Source organism: Solanum dulcamara, chromosome 12, assembly GCF_947179165.1.
Source record: "Solanum dulcamara chromosome 12, daSolDulc1.2, whole genome shotgun sequence".
Lineage (NCBI taxonomy): Eukaryota > Viridiplantae > Streptophyta > Magnoliopsida > Solanales > Solanaceae > Solanum > Solanum dulcamara.
Genome location: NC_077248.1, coordinates 3,413,693 through 3,434,391, shown reverse-complemented (window position 1 = coordinate 3,434,391; position 20,699 = coordinate 3,413,693). Strand labels below are relative to the sequence as shown.

At 36.2% G+C, this 20,699-nt stretch overlaps 3 protein-coding genes across 5 annotated transcripts; all 3 read right to left on the bottom strand.

Moving 5' to 3' along the window:
- Positions 1-3,772: 3,772 nt before the first annotated feature.
- LOC129877601 (50S ribosomal protein 5 alpha, chloroplastic-like) lies at positions 3,773-6,353 on the bottom strand. The gene is made up of 2 exons (XM_055953125.1): positions 6,206-6,353; positions 3,773-4,258 (listed from the first exon to the last, which is right to left on the bottom strand). The coding sequence occupies exons 1-2, from the start codon at positions 6,291-6,293 to the stop codon at positions 3,906-3,908; spliced, it is 441 nt and encodes a 146-aa protein (XP_055809100.1). The 5' UTR covers positions 6,294-6,353; the 3' UTR covers positions 3,773-3,905.
- Positions 6,354-7,664: 1,311 nt separating this feature from the next.
- LOC129875879 (uncharacterized) lies at positions 7,665-11,930 on the bottom strand. The gene is made up of 2 exons (XM_055951104.1): positions 11,832-11,930; positions 7,665-11,731 (listed from the first exon to the last, which is right to left on the bottom strand). The coding sequence occupies exon 2, from the start codon at positions 11,633-11,635 to the stop codon at positions 7,856-7,858; it is 3,780 nt and encodes a 1,259-aa protein (XP_055807079.1). The 5' UTR covers positions 11,636-11,731; positions 11,832-11,930; the 3' UTR covers positions 7,665-7,855.
- Positions 11,931-13,052: 1,122 nt separating this feature from the next.
- On the bottom strand, positions 13,053-19,846 carry LOC129877154 (syntaxin-51-like). 3 transcript variants are annotated; one of them, XM_055952638.1, is made up of 7 exons: positions 19,579-19,846; positions 16,285-16,386; positions 14,587-14,810; positions 14,045-14,250; positions 13,848-13,948; positions 13,677-13,721; positions 13,053-13,552 (listed from the first exon to the last, which is right to left on the bottom strand). In XM_055952638.1, exons 3-7 carry the CDS (start codon positions 14,802-14,804, stop codon positions 13,427-13,429), a joined length of 696 nt encoding a protein of 231 aa, XP_055808613.1. In that variant the 5' UTR covers positions 14,805-14,810; positions 16,285-16,386; positions 19,579-19,846; the 3' UTR covers positions 13,053-13,426. The 3 variants fall into 3 exon arrangements, with proteins under 3 accessions (XP_055808613.1, XP_055808614.1, XP_055808615.1); XM_055952639.1 differs by lacking the exon at positions 19,579-19,846 and adding an exon at positions 18,768-18,866; XM_055952640.1 differs by lacking the exon at positions 16,285-16,386 and having other exon boundaries at positions 19,579-19,795.
- Between the last annotated feature and the right edge of the window lie 853 nt (positions 19,847-20,699).

Sequence of the window (20,699 nt, the reverse complement as noted above, 5' to 3'; positions counted from 1 at the left end):
CTGTCCTCTTGTCGTTAATCGCCCCCCCCCCCCCCCATGCACCTTTATTTAATTACTAGATGAGATCTGCCCGTGCCAACAAGTTGAATTCAATTACAATTCTTAGTGCAAAATAGTCATGACAACTTTAGGAAAAGCAGAAGTAATTAAGTTAGGATTCTCCAAATCTGCAAAGATAAAAGATATATTTTAAAGCTCTAAAAAACACAAAGTAGTTGAAATAGATTATTTTACAAACATACAAATTAGCGGAATCTACTACTTAATTTTCGTTGTCAATTAGATAATTTTAGACATACAAATTAGAGGAATCTACTACTTAAATGGAAGGACAATTTGGATGAGACTTGTCGATTAGACAATTACTTCTTCATGCACACTTTTTCCAAAAAGGAATTGAACATCAAACTAATCCCACAAGAATAATGCAAGATGATAAATTGGCGACTCTGAACATTGCTAGAAAGTTGTTTCCTGTTGACATGATTGGATTCTCCCTTTCTGTTGTGTCTCTCGCCATTTCACTGTTTGATAAAACAAGGATGACATAATTTAAATCAAACACATACAATCAAAAAAGTATATCAGAAGATTCTTGTATGAAATACTACAATAGTTTAATACATATTAGAAGATCCTTGTATGAAATAATATAATAGTCTTCTTGTATTAACAATGGCCTAGATATATGCATTGATTACAGGACTTTGGCATACCCACAAGTCAGGAGACTCAATAGTGAGTGTTTGAACCGCCTCAATCAAGAGCTGAACACGCCAAATCTGTTGGATGAGAGAAAATTCATCACCAAGTCCAAGTACGTTAGTCAATGCAAGCTCAAAGTAGTACTTGGAATAAAAGAGAACATGAATCAGAAAAGATAATCCCATTGTAGGTACATCTGGACGAATAAAATGTTCTTCCTTCCAAATGTATCTCATCTGAAAGAAAAAAGCCTTCTTTCTTTTAAATGTATCTCCAAATTTTTTTTCCCAGCCACATTGAGTCTTACAAAATTTGAGATACATTTGGAAGGAAGAATATTTTATTCTTCAAAGACATATTTTATGCAGTATCTGAGAAGTTATCCATACTAATGTAATAGAACTACTATCAAAAGCTTTATAGCAGAAGCATTTACAAGCATATGACCAACTAAAAAGAATAGAAGGAATAGTCTATTCGATAGACATAACTTGCCATGTCAAGAAGTATATACATAAAAAGATGGTGGATACAAGTTATTTAAAGGGTCATATAACCAATATGGTGCCTAGTATACCTGTGAATAATTTTATAAACTCCTATTTATTGGAAGATATGTTGAAGTTTCGATAGAAAACAAAGTCATCCATACCAAAAAATAATACAAAGTTAGAAAGAGATAAAAAGAATGTCACGTTCAGTGTTTGAAAGATCAGAAAGTTGGTGGAAGAGATCTTCAATTTGGGTAAATATGAAAAAACTTATCATTTCTATAAGTCTATAAACATTAAAAATAAAGTGCATCCAAGCCTTTAATGAAAACTTTATCACTAACACTTTACAATAGAAAAGAATATGCCAATAACTTATAAATCTATGCTGGTCTTTATGTAGTAACCATCAAGCGCACTTGATAAGAGCAGTTCAAGCAGCAGCTCTTTGCAATGCCTTACACCTTTTAGTTTTCATATGAAATCTTTGTTCTTTTGAGATCCGAATAATCAAAAAATTCTTGCTACATCATTTCCAGTTTGTTGCCTCTCTTTTTCCAAATGAGATATCAGCGACAAAATTTTGATGGAATATTTCAGAAAGGTCCTGCAAAATATGTAACACAAAATAAATTTTAAAAAGTAGACTCCTTAAGACTCTAAATAGCTTAGATAATTAGTTAGTTGGTTGGCTATCTGAACTTTCGCCTTGTTGTTGAGGGTTCGATTATTCACCTTGTAATCCCCCTCCCCTACCTCTTAACTACTTATCTAACTTAGAGTACTAATCATAGTTAGTTAAATAAGCTCAGTATTCACCAAGTAACATCAGATTTTGAAGAAAAAAGTACTTAGTCATAATTATGGAACTTACATTTCTTTCATGCATCGCCAATTCGCCACATGCATCATACACCTTTATGTAGAAAACTCTCCTTACAAAAATTTATACATCATAAATTTTGAGTTATAATTTCAAATTAAATGCATTTCAAGAAATAAATTAGTAAAATTTTGAGTTATAATCAACTTGCAAAATCTCCATCTTGGAGATGGTAACTGACATATAGAATACATTCTTAGTTATAAAAAAAGGCTATAAAAGTTGCCGCTAATAGTCTGTTGAAATTTGGCATTAGCTGCAACTATAGTCGCCACTAAAAAGTATATAAGTTGCCACTAATAGTTATGCCGAAATATGGCATTAACGGCAACAACAGTTGCTACTAACTATAAAACTCGCTACTAATGTAGGCTCTTGTTTACCGAGGGTTCGAATCCCTCTCTTTCCGCATTTTCACGTATTTCACTAATGTTAATGACCGAAATGTATCTAATAGTTTGCTGAAATTTGGCATTAGCAGCAACTATAATCACCACTAAAAGGTATACAAATCGCCAATAATAGTTATGCCAAAATCTAGCATTAGCGGCAACTGTAGACGCCACTAATAGTCATGCTGAAATATTGCATTAGCAGCAACTTTAGTCGCCACTAAAGACTAACACATTTCGCCACTAATAGTTATGCTGAAATTTAGTTTAGCGCCACTAAAAAAAAACTTAATTGTTGCATTAGCAGCAACTATAGTCGCCACGAAGAGTTATACAGTCGCCACTAATCAATTATGAAAGTCGCTACTAATAGTTATGCTGAAATTTGGCATTAGCGGCCATTATAGTCACCTCTAATATTTTCCTGAAATTATGTAGAACTGATCCGTAGACGGCCAGAGTCGATTTTATGAAGGGTATTCGTGTCTTTTTCCACCCTTTCCAAATTAAACCTCTGACATTTTAGGATTAAATTAAGTTTCTTATCAGTATCCTAAATACCTAGACTCTCATTAACACTTAGACTAATTGAGAGAGAGGATTTGGAGAAGAGGAGAAAGGCTAGGGTTCGAGTTCTTCAAGAGAGGTTTTCAACTTCCGATTTTTCTTCAAGTTCCAGGTATGTAAGGCTACCAAAAACTGCAATATGCATCCAGAACCAGAAGACAAAATCTGTTCCTCTATTCTTCCCAGTTTAATTACTAGGCTTTTGTCTACCATGCATTTAACTCATTCATAGCGCACTGTGCCATTAGACCAAAGTTCTGGGACAGTTAGTACCAATTTCCAGAGCGACCAATGTGCGTAACAGGATGTTCCAATTCCTTATACTCTCCGGTCATCAAGCTTGTTGGAGACTCAATGAAAAATTACACACAGTATGAAAATTCAACTTCTTTTGTCCCCTCCCTTAGTTTAGTGGTGACAATGAGAAGGATAACCCCAGAAAAGAGGGAGCACTCATTTTATCCCTAGAACTTTTCAACGAGCTAAACATCGTAAATTTAGGAACAGAAGAGAAAGGAGAGCATTAGGCTGAAGCTATCTTTCCGCTAGAACCTCCAATCGATTATACATAGCCTCCAAAACAAAGCAGAAGGCCAAGGGCAGCAAAGGGAACTCCACAACAGAAAATGAAGAATGACTCTACATGAAATATATTCCCATGGAAAGTGGAAACTTTGTGAATCAACATCAAAAATAGTTCAACTAACATATTCCATCAAAAAACAAGAAACAAATCGGAAAAAAATCTAATTAATTTCATAAAGCATCAGGTACAGATTGAAGAAAATGATCTCACAGATTACAGTATTTCGATATTATAAAGAATACAGCAAAACAGATAAACTTGCAATACATTTCAGGTTAAGCCTAGACATTCTTATTCTTCTTCATCTTTGAAGGTGGCCATCTCCCTTTCTTCCTTAGGTGGCGCTTCCTAACAAGTCTCTTCCTTCGTAGTCTAATCTTCTTTGCCAACTTCATTTTCATCTTCTGTTCAAGCTTTTGCTGAAGCTTAGACTCCAGGGGGAGATTCTCAACAGGCACACTTTCCTCATTTTTTTCTGGTGAAGGCTCAGGGTTATCAGAACCAACACTATCAACGTCTGCAGCAGCCTGAGCAATCAATGCATCTCTCCTTTTGAAGATAAAAGGTGCTCGAATATTACCAATGGCATAAGACTTAGGTGTCAGAGTAATATGATTGTTGCAGAACCTGGAGGCTAATACAAAATAGATTACAACATTCAGGACCTTTTAGAGTGTGGTCACATGAGCAACCAAGAAGACAATTGAGCACACATTTTGTATTTTATTTTTCCTTTCCAGTTTTCAAGAATCGATACATATTTGAAAATAAGTACTCCAACTCCATGTCCTGCTTTTCAACCCATTTTATCCTAGATATAGACTTTCCATCAGTCACCTACGTTTGTATGAGTAATACTTCCTATTCAATGTAAGCTCATGCATTCTGAATGCCTTCCCCCCTTTTTCCCGGCAAAATAACCTCTCTCCTTCTTTTCTCTTTTGATTTCTCTGGACTGATTAAACCATTTTTTCGAAATTGGCAGGAAAAGAGGGAGAATTGAAGATTCTAGAGTCTACATAAGAACAAACAAAAAGAGGAGAAAAAAAGAACATTGAAAGAGGAGCCATATGAGGTGAAAATCTCATGTCTATGTACGGTTCTATTGAGTGGCAGTAAGGGTGACTTATCTGTCAACTTTCATAGAATTATAATGAAATGTATGATTAACCAATTTTCATCAAATTTGACAAGAAGTCAAAATAATGGTTCGAGCCTCCTATTTTGATTTCTCAAATCAAGAGATCCATGAATATCCTATGTTTGGAATAGTCAAGTGCAATATGTGCGCATAAATGAATATACTATTTTTGATGGAATACCTAAAAGAACAGTGCATCACTAGAAAAGAGATAGACTTAATTAATCGGAATCAATAAAAGGCACACATTACCTCAAATCGTAACGGACAAGTTAAAATCAAATATAATGCAAAATGAAGGTCCTGATTTGCGCCCCCCACCCACCCCCACCCACCCACCTCCCCAACCCCTTTCCCTCGCCGGCTCCCCCAATCAACTGCCCTTAACCCCAAATTAGTTGAGTTCAGCTACACAAATCCTGTGTACCCATTCGCTCTATTCAGGTTCATTTCAATTTCAAGGGTTCTCTAAATAATTATGAAAACATGATAATAAAACAGATGTTACTTTCCGGCACCCAAATGGGAAACAAAAAAATTCCAGCTTGAACACCTAAATTCAAACCCTCTTGAACAAGAACAGAAATTTCAACAACATATACTGAGTAACCAAAGGACAACACACAGTCTACTATAATGGAATTTAATTAATTCAAAGCAAAACCCAGAACTCAAAATTCCTTAACAAGGTCTCAAGAATTACCCCGAAATCAAAATCTCAAACAACACAGAGATCACACTTGCAGAGTATCCATTCGAGAATGTTAAGCAATAATGCTTACATGGGCGAGCAATGCAAACATGATAACAAAAGCCTAACATGTTCCTTTCCGGCATCCAAATGGGAAACAAAAAAAATCCAGCTTGAACACCTAAACAAACCCTCTCAAAAAAGAACAGAAATCTCAACAACATATACTGAGTAACCAAAAGGCCAACACGCAGTCTACTATAATGAAATTAAACTAATTCAAAGCAAAACCCAGAACTCGAAATCCCTTAACAAGGTCTCAAGAATTACCCCGAAATCAAAATCTCAAACAACACAGATAGCACACTTGCAGAGTATTCAATGGAGAATGTTAAGCAATAATGCTTACATGGGTCTCACATTTCCCTTTTTTGGGCACCCAAATCAGCAAAAAAGGTGGTCATCCCAAACTACATACATAGCAAGGAAACAACTAAAGTTTCGGAAATAGAAAAACCAGAAGCAAGAAAACCCCAAAATCCAGCTCGAACACCTAAATTGAAAACTCCTCAAACAAGAACAGAATATTAACAACATATACCGATTAATCAAAGTACAACACAGTCAACCATAATGAAAATTAGAGACCCATAACTCGAAATCCCGTTTACAAGAATTACCCCCAAATCAAAATCCCAAATAACACAGATAGAGAGTATCATTCAAGAATGTTAAGCAATAATACTTACATAGAGAAGCAGGGAATGCAGAAGCTTGTGAAGAGTGAGAGGAGAGAAGAACAGAGGGAGTTGTTGTAGTGAAGATAAGGAGAGCCATCTCTCCAGTTTTAAGTTTGTTTTTCTGGATAAGAAGAGTATTACAGCAATATATATGAATGATGAAGAGCATATTTGGATGCACTTATTTAAGGAATTTATAAGTTTGAAAATTGTTTATAAGTTAGAAAAAAAAAAGTTAGTGTAGCTAAACTTTTTTTTTGATTTATAAGTTGTTTTCAATTTATAATTGCTTAAAATAAATCTATTCAAATAAATTTAATTATTTATGGAGACTTATTTTAAGAACAAAATGACTTTAAATTGATCAGTCAAACACTCAAAAAAATCGAAAACAGTTTATAAGAACGGGCTTGAAAACTAGAAGATAAACAATTTGTAATACCTTTACCTATCTATTACACCATGGTCCAATATCTCACTCTCCGTCTCAAATTATCTGTCGTAATTTTTAAATATAATTATCTCAAATTATTTATATTGACAACTTAATTTTTTACCGTATTGATGAAGTTGCCCACTTTGTAATAATGTCGTGAAATTAGTAGAAGATAATAAATATTTTGTGAAATTCTACCCCAAAAAAATATTTCGTGAGATTAGTCCATATCAGTGTAAATTAACTCAAATACCATGAATTTATAAATAAAAAACAATCTACTCATATTTATTGTGCACGAAACTTTTATTGACACCATTAAAACAAGAGAAAAGTCGTGATGGTGTGATTTTTTTACCACTTTGTTATAGGTAGATTATGTAAAAATAATCCCTTTTTTTATACACGAAACTTTTATTGACACCATTAAAACAAAAGAAAAGTCGTGATGGTGTGATTTTTTTTACCACTTTTATTGACACCTAATTTCTATATTTTTAAATTTCGAACTCTAAATCCACTCCTTTTGTAGCAAATTATGTAATCCTTGATATGTCCTATTGAATAGGAAATGTTTGTGTTTAAGAAGCTATTTTGTTTTATACATGATATTAGTGATCGTGGAAATAAATATTAAGAATATTAGATGAAAGTTTAGTTTGAAACAAAATACTTAGTATTTTAGAGTAAGTGATAAAAGTTATTTAAGTTCTGGAGGCATTAGGGGAAAGCTAGGTTCAAGTCGGGAAAAACGAAAAGAGAGTTGAATATGGAACCCTTTTTCTAGCGGCCTGTTATTTTCTTTCTTTACAATCAGTCCAGACAAGTAGCTGCTCCCGGCCTCCGAACAGCCATAAGAGGAAAAGCCATGAATTTTAGTGTGTTAGTCAGCACACTTGCAAGACGAAATCAGCCAACATAACCAAAATCAGGACAAACCCAAAAACACTTCATAGTTCATACAAACTCTTATTATTCCTTGTTCAGATGAAAGCTAAGCAAATATATTTAGGAAGGGGGGAAAAAGCAGGAAACAGGGAACAAGTCTATCGTGCAATTTAGAATATAAGATACATCATCTCTAAGAACAGCTTATGCCATGAATACAACCTGAACATCAAGCTGCCAACACAAGTGTCTAGCAGAAAACAAGAGATGCTACTTCATCGTGCGGGAACAGGAAAACGCCTAAAAATGGCAAAGCAAATATAAGAGGCAAATATCTAAATAAACATGTTTAGCTCGGGCCTACTGTAGACATTGTTTTCATCATCTTCCAGAATAGGATAAGAAGCTACAAGGGCATCCTGGGCGCCAATATAGAGGGAGTTGTATATCTTCCAGTAAACTTCCCTAACCTTCCTTGCCGGATGGAACAATCCCTGTAGACAATAGTTAAGGACTACGGCTGCTCCCAGTGCAACCCTCATTCCTTCAATGGCTTCCATGACTGCGTTGATCACATGTGGAGAAGTCTCGAAAATGTTTGGCCAGACATAGTTCAAAAGGTGGACAAGTGCATCTTCACATCCAAGACCAGCAACTCCAAGAGCCATGTGCTTCACAGCAGAGGCAGCAGTCTGCCTATGTACAAGATCTCTGTCCATGAGAGCATCTTCAAGTAATGGAGTTACAGCATATATATAGTCCTTGCCCATTTCTCCAATGTACTCGAAAAGGAAGGAGAGGGATTTCAAGACACCATTCTGGACATTAAGCTCAGGCACGCGGTATTCATTCATCAAGGCAGGCAGGACTGTAAAGGGAGAACAGGTTTCTGCAACAATAGCAATTGCGACAGTGGTACAGACACGGTTCTGACGTTCCTGCACCTTAAGATTGTTCAACAATGTTGCAAGCACATCCTGAGGTCCAATGGCTTTAGCAATATACCCAAATGTGTTCACTGTTGCTCGGCGGATACCTTTCTTGTGCGCTTTAAGCATCTCAAGAAGCTCAAAACAAATTCTCATCCACTCCCTAGCAGGAACAAATTCAGCACCACGGTCTGCAATACGACCAACCAGATCAATACAATTCTCCTGGACTTTCTCATGACGATTCTTCAAAATAGGTGTCAACCGAGGAAGCAAGTCCTTAATTGGAGGAGTCATTTTAGTCATACCAATAACATTCACAATAGCCTTGAGAGCCCCCAATATAGATCCCAAAACCTCTGGGTATTCTTCTCCCAAGTATTCGTACAAGACAACACCAAGATGACCCATTAGTTGTTCTTCCCCACACTGCTTCATAACTACGGCAATTCTGGATATCAGATCTGCAGCTTGCTGTCTCACCTTGGCACTCTTGTTGTTCAGTCGCCATTTTATGGTACCACAAATCTGAGGAAGGTATGGCTTAACTCTTTGGCCAAGGGCATTTACAACAGCACCAAATCCGTTGAGCATCACATTCGCATCGTCGCTGGTTTGCTCTTGGAAGGCATAAAGGATCCCATCAATTAACAGCTCTTCTAATCGAGAATCAATATCAGATGCACCAAGATTTGCAACCACCTTCTCAATAGTCTCCATGACCATTCTCCTGTATGGTTCACTCTCATCTTTCAAGTCTTCAACAATTCTCCCAACTATATCAGCAACACCAACTTTGTTTGCTATCTCCACAGTGGTTTCAACAAGCTGCTTGTAGTTTCTGCGGTCCAAAGCCATTCTTCTAACCCAGAAGTTTCTGAAAAACTCTGGAAGAATGTCATTGCGGATGTAATCCGGCTCCACACCTTCTGTACTCACACACTGCTTCACCACTTTCAGCACAATTTTCTTCATCTCCTCGTCAGGTGATTGAAACTCACGAATAAGGACAACCATAACTTCTTTGGTATAGTAGCTGGCGTATACAGCATCCATAAGAGGAATGATGAAACCTATAGCCTTTAAAAAGGCAGCCAAAACCTTGCCGCGGTGTGATCTAATACCCTTCCACAAGGGCTTCAAAACGGAATCAAAACTCTCAATACCATATGGTGCAGCAGCTTCAGCAAGGGCAGCCAGAGAAAGAGCTGTAATGGTCCTCACTTTCTGGTTCTCATCATTAAGACCATGTTCAATAATTTCCACCAAAGACCTCAAATGTGGAAGAACAGCACAACCAATAAGAATAGCAATCTGCTGAACAATTTTAATACCTGTATGACGAGCCTGCCAAGACTTCTTACTCTGACAAACTGCCTTCAAGAATGGAAGCAGAGCAGGAATACCAAGTGCAGATGCAACAACGCTAAAAGCTCGAGCAGTTGTGTTCCTGACATATTCATCAATGTTGTCAATATCTGGACGCATGGCAGCAATCATAGTCGCCAAACCAGCTGCCTTGCTAAGATTAGATATGATTTCCCTCCCTTCAACACGAGCATAATAATCTTCATCAATCAACAGAGGTTCGATCACGACAAGAATCTTGTGCACATATGGGCGAACCAATTCATCCAATTTATAGAGTACCCTATCAATAACTTTAACCAGCAAGTGCCTTTCTTGGTCTTCCAGTGTAGGTTGCATGAGCAATGGCAGAATTCGATTGAATAAGGGCCCAGCACCAAATTCTCTGGCCTTATCAGTGAGCTGTCTCAAAGCAGTTTTCCTCTGAGGGGGTGTGCCATTTTTAACCTTGAGCAAAAGCTTCATAATTTTTCGCTCCTTCTGTTCGTCAGGAGACAACCCCTCTTCATCTTCCTCGTTCAACAAAGAACCAAAATACTGGTAATCCTCAGGCTTCATAAATGGCAAACCACCTGGCATTTCTTTTGGTACATCAAACTGTTGACCCCGATTTTCCTCTGGAATAGAGTACAGCGGAGTCCCTATAGGAGTTGGTGTGGCAAGAAGCTTCCTGGCGGGTGTTCTAATGGGAACATAGGATGCTGGAGGATCCAAAATCTTATAACCTTCCTGAGGAAACATTGAGTCAAGTTCCTCATCAGTTAAGGGCCGATTTCTCTCTTCAATGTCCTTCTCCCACCTCATCAAATTGTATTGTTCAGGAGTAACCGGACCACGCAAATTAATGGCACCAGGGGTTGGTGTAGCTAGTTCAACACCCCCAACAGGAGTAACACCCGGTGTGTAAGCTGCTGCCGGGGTAGCACCTGACATGGGAGTTGCACTTCCCATAGTGGCTGGAGTCTCATCCCACCTTGACCTTTGTCTTTTAGGTGTTGGGGTAGCAAGCCCTGCCAACTTCGGTGTAGCATCCCAAGACATACCAGCAGGGGTTGCACCTGGAGTAGCACCACCAGCAGGGGTAGCATCTGAATCAGCAACCCTACCAGGCGTGGGTGTCTCATCCCATCTATTCTTCTTGACAGAGGGAGTTGCATCACCAACCCTGCCAGGCGTCGGGGTTGCATCCCACCTTCCAATCCCAGGAGTCGAGTCTTGCATGTCCCAATCTGAAACAGTTTTCGCCTTCTTCACACCACCCTCATCCTGAGATTGGTCCCACCTATTCCTCCTCTTCTGAGCTGGCTTCTCAACCTCCTCCTTCTTATCCGCTGCTTTTTCCTGCTCTTCCTTCTTCTTCTTCGCAATCTCCTTCATCAACTCTTCCTTCTGCCTCTTCAAAGCCTCCTCCCTCATAACATCTGCATACGTCCTCACTTCCGGCCCTGGAGTCTTATCCAAAAATGGATCATTCCTCTCAGGAGAAATCACCCTATTCAACCTCCTCCTCCTATAATCATCCTCCCTATCAATAATCTTACTCGGCTTATTAAACCCACTCGGCTCATCCTCTTCCCCTGCACCCCGTGGAACCTCCTTAAAGAACTGCTTCGGGGCAGTAAAAGACGCCATCTTCCTAGCAACCTCATTCTCCGTATCAAAAGTATCATCATCATCATTCACCGGAATGGATTTCTCATAACCCTCAAATTTATTCGAACTATAGAATTCAGTATCAAACGTCACCGTATTCATAGAAGCGAGCTGCTGCTCCATCTTCTTCCTCTCCTCTTGCGTTTTCTGAATCTCATCATCCATTTTTACAATATGCTTCAACCAACTATTCCTCGCAACACTCAAAACTTCAAAATCCCTAACCCTAACCCTAACTGAAGATTTATACCACCAAACAAGCTGGAAAATTGAACAAACTATCAAATCAATTTGAATCTAATAGCAATATAAACAAATCTAGGGATTTAAATTCCAATTTACAGAGGGAAAAGAAGAATACCTGAACTGTTCGTCGCCGGCGATGTGAAGTGGGGGTGGTGGGGTTTTAGGAATTTGTGGAGAAGCCAAATGCGATATATTTCGAATATGGAAGTTTCCAGGGCAGGACAGGGTCGGGCTGGGTTATGGACTATCCAGCCCACTACCAACTGGGAAAGTTGAAGCAAATGGAAAAAAATAATTTTGTTTACTTGAATTTAATTACATTAATTTTGAAAATCATTTGATTTAATTTTGATTTTAAATAATAATAATAACAAAACTCAATTGAAGTGATTATACAAGTGCCTGTTCAAAATTTTAATTATAGGTATATTTATACATAAAATTCTACGGTATGTATTAATCTTTTCAACTTTTGATTCGCAGTATAAGTCTTTATCTTTATTCTAGTTTGATGATTACGGAAATTTATTTCATGTTTTAATAAATTGTAGTTTGTGTTTTTTAATTAATCATCCTTATTTAATTCATTTATAGTCAAAATGTCTTGATAAATAGCATGCTACACTTTTTTGTTATTGAATTTGGTTCATTCAAAACGTACACGTCATGAGCATCCCACCTTTTTTATAGACTTTCGACAAAATTGACAAGAATGAACCAAAAATTGACTTAATGATTTAATTTGAACATTTTACAACCGACTTAATTAGTTTAGTTATTTTTTAGAAGAAAAAAAAAACCGCCTCAAATTAGACCATGAGATCCCTGGCTGGCATTTGAATGTTTTTATTTCTTTTTTCTTTTTTTCAGGAGATCTAGCATAATAGCAATTTAATCTCTCTATGGCGGCATCATTTATCTAGATATTTTTCAATTGCCGTAATAAAATATCATTATAGAGTTATAATTTTAACATAATATGCAAAAATAATTCCAAAATACTTAGCTGTAATAGTGACATGTTGTTATAGAGAATGATTGTTATATCGAGATCTAATTGTACCATGCGCACTCATGTTTGCTTATTGACTATAGGTCCAAAAAGGGACTACAAACCATTGAAGTGAATTCATCCCTCCTTGTGATACGTGGGGTTTATACTTTGATTACAAGAAGTGGTTTCTTTGCTCCTTTGCAGCACTTCGACTCAAGTTTCTAGCTGTAGGATTGAGTGAGGCCACGAGAGCTCAAATCGAGGTTCCTTGCTACATTGATGTTCCTCTGATCCTTACACATTCAAAAGCATTATTGCCAAGTGAATAACACCAAAACAATGTCATAAATAAACTGTGAAATAGTTTTGTAGTAAAATTACTGATTGCAGTAACGATAATCAGTATAAGCCTGGAAAAAAAGGCATTGCACCATAAACTTTTCAAGTGTTCACAAGACTTCTCTACAATCACTACTGTATCCATGGCAGAGTTTTCTTTCTTCTGAAATTAAAAGATCTATCGCATTACGTGAAAAACACAAGACATGTATAACACATACTTTCATAACGAATGCAGGACAAATCTGTAATCCTTGTATAGCTAGAACTTTTGAAGCTGAATGAAGAAGTTGCAAGAGGAATGCAACATATTGGCTTCTCTTGTAGCCAACAATGAAAAATAGAAGAATCGGATGAAACTTTATCGTCGTGGATTATCACAAGTACTTTACCAACAGGAAGATGACAACAGCTAGAATAACGATGAATATGACCAAAAGGCACAACCAAGTACAGCCACCTTTTGTGCGTTTATTCAAAAATGCCAATTTCCTTTGCACCCTCTGTTTAAAAGGACAATGAAAAATCACATTAGCTTGGGCGCGACAAAATCAGAGAGTCCACTTCTTAAGACCCAACGCAGCCCAAAAAAAAGTCAATTTGAAGGATATTGAAAACAAGCAATACCTGAAGACGGGAGTTTGTTGTATCAACGTGGTAATCTAAGTTATCCTGCATATGAGATAAACATTATACCGCTAAAATATAGTGATAGAGTTGGATGAACCCATAAAAGTTCAGGTGATAGAGATGTTTTCAAGGTCAAATAATGAAACTTTTTGCAGTTACAACACTCACCAGTAGTGCAGTATGTAGGTTGAGCTCCTCGTTGATTGCTAACGCAACATGTTTTGTGCTTATCACTGTCTCCTCCAATTTATCAAGATCCTCGTCCTGCTCTGTTTTAAATATAAATCAAAAGACAACCACATCAACTAAGTTTTTCAAAAGAAACAAGAAAAGAGCATGTCGATTCCTAGTGTATGAGGACATGCCTTTTATAACTTGTCGTTGAAAACCTACAAGACCCTGATTGTCAAGACCAGTTGCCCTACTGATAACATCAGGTCGCTTAGTTTCTGGGCCGAGCAAGCTATCCCTATTTGCAAGGTTATTCATGTTGAGTGTAGTTGCCATCTGATTAGCTTTCGTAATCATATTATCAAGCATGTCATGACGACGTTTCATCTCCTTTTTGGTTCTGTTTACAAGTAAAGAATCATTTCAATCTATCACAGCTTGCAACAGTTGTTAGACAACACACAGAAAAGAACTTGCATTATGTGGTAACAAGCTTCAAGACATTGATTACATCCACCTTTTTACACATTCAAAAGCATTATTGCCAAGTGAATAACACCAAATGTTGCGAAGGATCACAAATGCTGAAGTAAATATTTGAAGCAGCATGAAAACATTAATTTGCCATCTTTCGGTTTAATTGTGAGTACTTTAGAAAGAAATCATACTAAATTGAAAGACAATTTTATATACTATCGTCAAAACCCATATAGAAGTCTTTATACAGTTTTCTTACAAAGGCTGCTTGCTCGGGAGCGTTGGCAGAAGTGACTGGAGAGTATCAAGCCTTGTCTTTAATATAGTGATCTTTCTCCGAGCTGCCGATAAATGACGTTGTGATTCAGGTCCGGAAGAGAGCAAAGAGCTCTTCGCAGAAATCATAGAATTGACTTCATCCGCAAGTTTGGATGCTTCATTAAATTCTCGCATCCATGAGTCAGCAGACGATGCCATTCTAACCTGAGAAGTCAAAATTGCATCTTAGGCAAAATATACAAAAAATGAAAATCGAACATCTCTTCTGACTCTTATCCAAATTATAAAAAGGATACCTAATAAGCTCTATGACCAAATTAAATACCCAAGTCTGATTTGATACAATTCGTAACGACCCAATCCAAAATCAAGCATTGTATGTGGGTGGCTATTTTGTTATCGAGGAATACATAGGAACACAAAAGAGAAAGGTTGTTTTTGGAATAATAGAGGTCGGTTCCATATAATATTTTATTTTGGTGTAAAATCAACAACAAACACGCGTCACTCCCAAACAATTTGGGGGTCTAAAGGTTTAAAATAATGGTGAAAATTTCCTTTTCAGAAGATGCACATTGTTTTAGGACGATATTAATGATAGAGGAAGATATTCAGTTTGGGACAAGGGAGTAGGTCATTTGAAGTTTAACTTGGAACTGATTTCCACCATGAGTTAATTTTCTACATTTTTTATTGTTAATTCCGAAAAGACAAGTAGTGACATTGGCAAGGAAAACCTAAGCTGCAAACATCTTTACAAATAACATCTGAGACTTTTATAAACATGCAACATACGATCAGCATCCCTACCAAAGTGCTTCAGAGATATTACACTGCAGCCAAAAGTAAAGAACACAAGGAAAGAAGAGAGACAAACATAAGGGGGCACAAGCTTGGAACTCGCCATAGACGTCAAAAAGCAGAGACAAGGAACCAATATGTTGTACAACAAGGCTTTTGAGTGTAAAAAAGGAATGTTGCTGCAAATAAAAGTAATTTAAACAGAGCATAAATAAGTGGAAGAGACAACATACCCAGTGCAATCCCATAGGTGGAAGAGAACAACAAAAAAATAAAACTTCATGATGGTTGGTCAACACTCGCACATAACTTGGGCCCAAAGTATAAGTTATAAAAAAGATAACTCTTAAGTTTGAGTTCATGTAATCTAAAGTGAATATTAGAAGTTGATATTTACTAGCTATAAAAAGCAGAAGTCCAGTAAAAGAATAAAAATCTGAAACCAGAATAAGGCCCTGACTGTCAGTCTCGATCAAGAAAGAAAGGGAACCCTTTTAGCTAAAAAGTAAATATAGTTAGATGGAACTTAGGAAGCCACGTATGGTCCGTATTTGAAAGGACAAAAACTCAAATCAACAATGACTGTTGAAACAGAAGGAGCATAGAAATATAAGTCCAACTAGGACATGGTATAACAAGTAAGCCATTATTCTTCGTCATCTAGAAAAGCAAATATGTTATACACCTTTGGAACTGTTTTACAACATATTCAATACCTAATGTAGCCAAGAAAACATTTCATGCAAACACACATGCACGTGAATAGGTTTTCTCCGCACGAAAAGCAGAACAAGCACATCTTGGAACACTTACAAACTAGAATGTCAAGCACATGCTAAAGCTTCCAAAGTTGGTATACAAGGAAAATATATCTGACCTTTCACCAAAATGATGTCAACCAGGCTTGCTGTTAGAGCTTTAAACAAACTCTCTGAATAACCCCAATATTGCCTGAGAATGTCTCATTTGAAGCACGTGCCTAACGTAAAGTAAATAGATATAAATATTCATACTCATAAGTGAAAAAACTAGAATAAAAATCTGAGGCGTGTACTCTGAATAAGTAAATGTAGTAATCATGTATTCATGCTATTACTTGTTATTAAAAAAAAAGCATATTAACTCTTGACTAGTTTGCACAGAAAGGGAAGTTAAGCATATTAACTCTTGACTTTAAAGAAGTATGCCATGACGACCTCAAATGCATTTTGAATGGAAGGCAAATCATTTTGCAGAATTCATGTCCACTGTGATTGACATTGATTATTTTCTGTAAATCCTATTTTTCATGAGTTCAGTATCACGGGTCTTCAAAAGTTTCACTTCTCAAATACAGCTAGAAAACTTCCTACCGGTCCTTTATTTTCTTCAATCCTTACTAGATATCATAAGAGAAACTTCTATATTTAGTATTGAATAGAAGAGCAACAACCACACCTCAATCTCAACCAGTTGGAGTAGGTCATATAAACTGCATTCTACTCCATTTGGACCAGTTCCATTCTAATGCCCAGTGATTTATTTCTTAAGACAATTTAGGGGTTCTACATGGGAAGTGTGAGCATCATTTTATTTTTTGAGAAAGGTAGCATTCTAGAAGTGTGTGCATCATAAAGAGAATGAATGCAGCAGGTATGAATCAAACCCGATGACTAGTGAAAGTTTAGGAGGTGGCCGTTCGGGCAGTAAGCCAAGACAAATCCTTTATCAATTGATGTTATGTTTTATGCAGATGGCAAGCTGTCAAATTACAATGCTCATCCTTTATTGGGCTTCAGACTGACAATATGAGCTCAATTCAGATGCTAAGCTCAAAGCTCAGTGAAGACTCTCAAAAGAAATACAACAGCAACATCCCAATGTAGTCCCACAAAGTGGGATCTGGGGAGGGTAGAGCGTACGCAGACCTTATCCTACCGCAAAAATAACTAAAATAAAGTAAATAAAGAGCAACCTATAGAACTTTTGTTTGGGATTATTAGAATTTCCTGTTTTACTAATTACTAGCTGGTGAATTTTTTTCTGAGGTTAAAATATACCATATGCCCTACTTAAGTCTTCAGCAGCTTTTGCTAATTGGTTCAAATTAAAGTGGAATGGAACTGAGATAAGAACTAGTTTTACAAATACAGGACTTTCTATCCACAAAAATCATAATTTCTCTTTAGTGCAATTTTAGATGAACCATTTTACACACACATATATTTAACTCGAGTGATTATGTGTCCACATAAATCATATTCATAGTTTTTTCCTACTGACATAGCTCTGTTCAGTGCAGTTGCAACTAAATCATCACCCTGATGCTCTTTAATGAAATCCTTTACTTCATCAAAAAAGATGATTAAGTTGCAACTGCACTGAATAAAGCTATTTCAGTTGCAACTTGATCATCTTCACTCGTATGAGCATGATGGGATCATGTCCGCAGTGAACACCCAAAAACAAACAAAAGAATATAGAAATAAAACTGTGTTCAAAGATGGTGTTCCTTATATTCTGATAAGCACATGGAATATGAATTAATATTGTCTTAGTTCACCTTAATATCATAAAGAAACAAAACGAAATAACACTCTAGTAGATGTTTCAAATGTACTATTAACTCTTTCTGCAAGTACTGAAGAAGCTACAATTGAACTGAGTAAAAGGACGAACACCCATCGATGATTTATCATGAAAATTAAGTAATTTAGCAGCTAATTCCCCAAATCAATACCTCCAAACTATACCAAATCATTAACACCCACTGGCTCTCCTGAGAATTAACTTTTAGCATCATTACCATAAAAACTGTCAAATGAGAAAAACCCAATTAAGACAACAGCTGTAAGTTCCGAAATTCTTAATCTTTTCACCAATACTCTTCCTGGGGTTTATCACAAACCAATAGAAACAGGAAAAGGACGAAAACCCATCAATGATTCATCATAAAAACCGAGTAACTTAGCAACTAAGACCCCAATTCAATCTAGCTCCAAACTATACCAAATCATTAACACCAATGGCTCCACTAAGAATCAAGTTTCAGCACCAATACAATTAATACTGCCAAATAAGCAAAACCCAATTAAGACAAAAGCTAAACGTTCTGAAAAGCTTCAATCTTTTCGCCAATACTCTTACTGGGGCTTATCGAAAACCAACATGAACAAGAAAAGGACCAAAACCCATCAATGATTCATCATGAAAACTGAGCAATTCAGCTATACAAAACCATTAACACCAATGGCTCCACTAAGAATCAAGTTTCAGCACCAATACAATTAATACTGCCAAATAAGCAAAACCCAATTAAGACAAAAGCTAAACGTTCCGAAAAGCTTCAATCTTTTCGCCAATACTCTTACTGGGGCTTACCAAAAACCAACAGAACCAGAATAAGGACGAAAACCCATCAATGATTCATCATGAAAACTGAGCAATTCAGCTATACAAAACCATTAACACCAATGGCTCCACTAAGAATCAAGTTTCAGCACCAATACAATTAATACTGCCAAATAAGCAAAACCCAATTAAGACAAAAGCTAAACGTTCCAAAAAGCTTTAATCTTTTATCCAATACTCTTACTGGGGCTTATCGAAAACCAACATAAACAAGAAAAGGACCAAAACCCATCAATGATTCATCATGAAAACTGACCAATTCAGCTATACAAAACCATTAATTACACCATTGGCTATACTAAGAATCAAGTTTTAGCACCATTACAATTAATACTGCCAAATTAGCAAAACCCAATTAAGACGTAAGCTAAACGTTCCGAAATTCTCAATCTTTTCCTCAATACTCTTACTGGGGGTTATCAAAAACCAACAGAAACAAGAAAAGGACCAAAACCCATCAATGATTCATCATGAAAACTGACCAATTCAGCTATACAAAACCATTAATTACACCATTGGCTATACTAAGAATCAAGTTTTAGCACCATTACAATTAATACTGCCAAATTAGCAAAACCCAATTAAGACGTAAGCTAAACGTTCCGAAATTCTCAATCTTTTCCTCAATACTCTTACTGGGGGTTATCAAAAACCAACAGAAACAAGAAAAGGACGAAAACCCATCATTGATTCATCATGAAAACTGAGTAATTTAGATTCAAATAAAAAGGGGTCTTAAGGAACTGAAGAAACAAGAAAACAAAAGGGTATTGAAATTTACCTTTGAATATGAAGTGAATATTCAACAATTTGATGATAATTTTGGATCAAGAAACCATATATGACCTTTTCTCCTTTACGTTTTTACAAAATTGTTATGTGGGGAAAAGGTCAAAAAGGAATTGAGGGAAGAAAGGAAGCTAAATTGATCGTCTATTTGCAAATAAATTACTATGAATTTATTTATGATATTCCCATAGTGTGGGCCGTTGGATCTCGTGCAACTTCTTTGATTGGGAAAAAACAAATTGAAGGTATGATGCTGACGGCGTATACTACCATACAAGTTTAGTAGATGCACAACTGGCCAAATCCGGTCCGTTTGGGCATGATTTTAATTTTTTAAATTATGATTCACTTATATATCGAAAATATAGAAACAAAGAAATTCCAGATCGAATTATAAAAAGAAAATATAATAGACTTCAAATTTAATTGATTTAAAATTGAAATTTAATTTTATATGCAATTTAAATTTTTATATTATATTATTTTCATAAATTATGATATGAAATTATTACATAAAAGTACATCATAAACAAGATACACAGCAGATACATGATAAAATTAATAAATACGTGAGCCTAAATATATAACAGATGCATACCAAAATACACCAAATGAAGGTGTGATTTGGCTTGGGCAGATCTTCGTTATCACTATCCAAAACACATTTGGATGGTCCTGCTCTACCTCATTGATCATTAAGCAGCAAGTCATTTGTGCCTGAAATATGCAATTGGGTATATTGAGGCACACTTCAAAGCATCATGTATGATCGAACAATACAAATTGTTCTCGGGTAAAAAATTTCTTTAGATCCTTGATAATGTTGTCATTTTTCGAGCTACTCATACGAAATGTATGGATAGGTAAATTTTTCATGAAATAATAAAGTTTCTACATATGATCATAAACAACATGTAATTTAAGCAGCTCCGCATGTATAAGTTTGTCAGATACATGTACTATTAATCAAATACATAAATTATTAATTAGATATGTGTATGAATTTTGCCAAAATTATGTATTCTTAATCAGATACATTGCTAAATACTAGATACATATATTCTTAATTAGATACATTGTTAAATACTAAATACATGTACTCTTAAATCGGAT

What these genes read in the sequence shown, in the direction of transcription:
- LOC129877601 (XM_055953125.1), bottom strand. Translation starts at nt 6,293, where the DNA reads ATGGCTCTCCTTATCTTCACTACAACAACTCCCTCTGTTCTTCTCTCC. An exon ending in TGCATTCCCTGCTTCTCTAT is followed by an intron (nt 4,259 to 6,205) that starts GTAAGTATTATT and finishes ATTTTGTATTAG; the next exon opens with CCTCCAGGTTCTGCAACAAT.
- LOC129875879 (XM_055951104.1), bottom strand. Translation starts at nt 11,635, where the DNA reads ATGGATGATGAGATTCAGAAAACGCAAGAGGAGAGGAAGAAGATGGAG.
- LOC129877154 (XM_055952638.1), bottom strand. Translation starts at nt 14,804, where the DNA reads ATGGCATCGTCTGCTGACTCATGGATGCGAGAATTTAATGAAGCATCC. An exon ending in CTCCCGAGCAAGCAGCCTTT is followed by an intron (nt 14,251 to 14,586) that starts GTAAGAAAACTG and finishes ACTTGTAAACAG; the next exon opens with AACCAAAAAGGAGATGAAAC. An exon ending in CAACAAACTCCCGTCTTCAG is followed by an intron (nt 13,553 to 13,676) that starts GTATTGCTTGTT and finishes CCTTTTAAACAG; the next exon opens with AGGGTGCAAAGGAAATTGGC.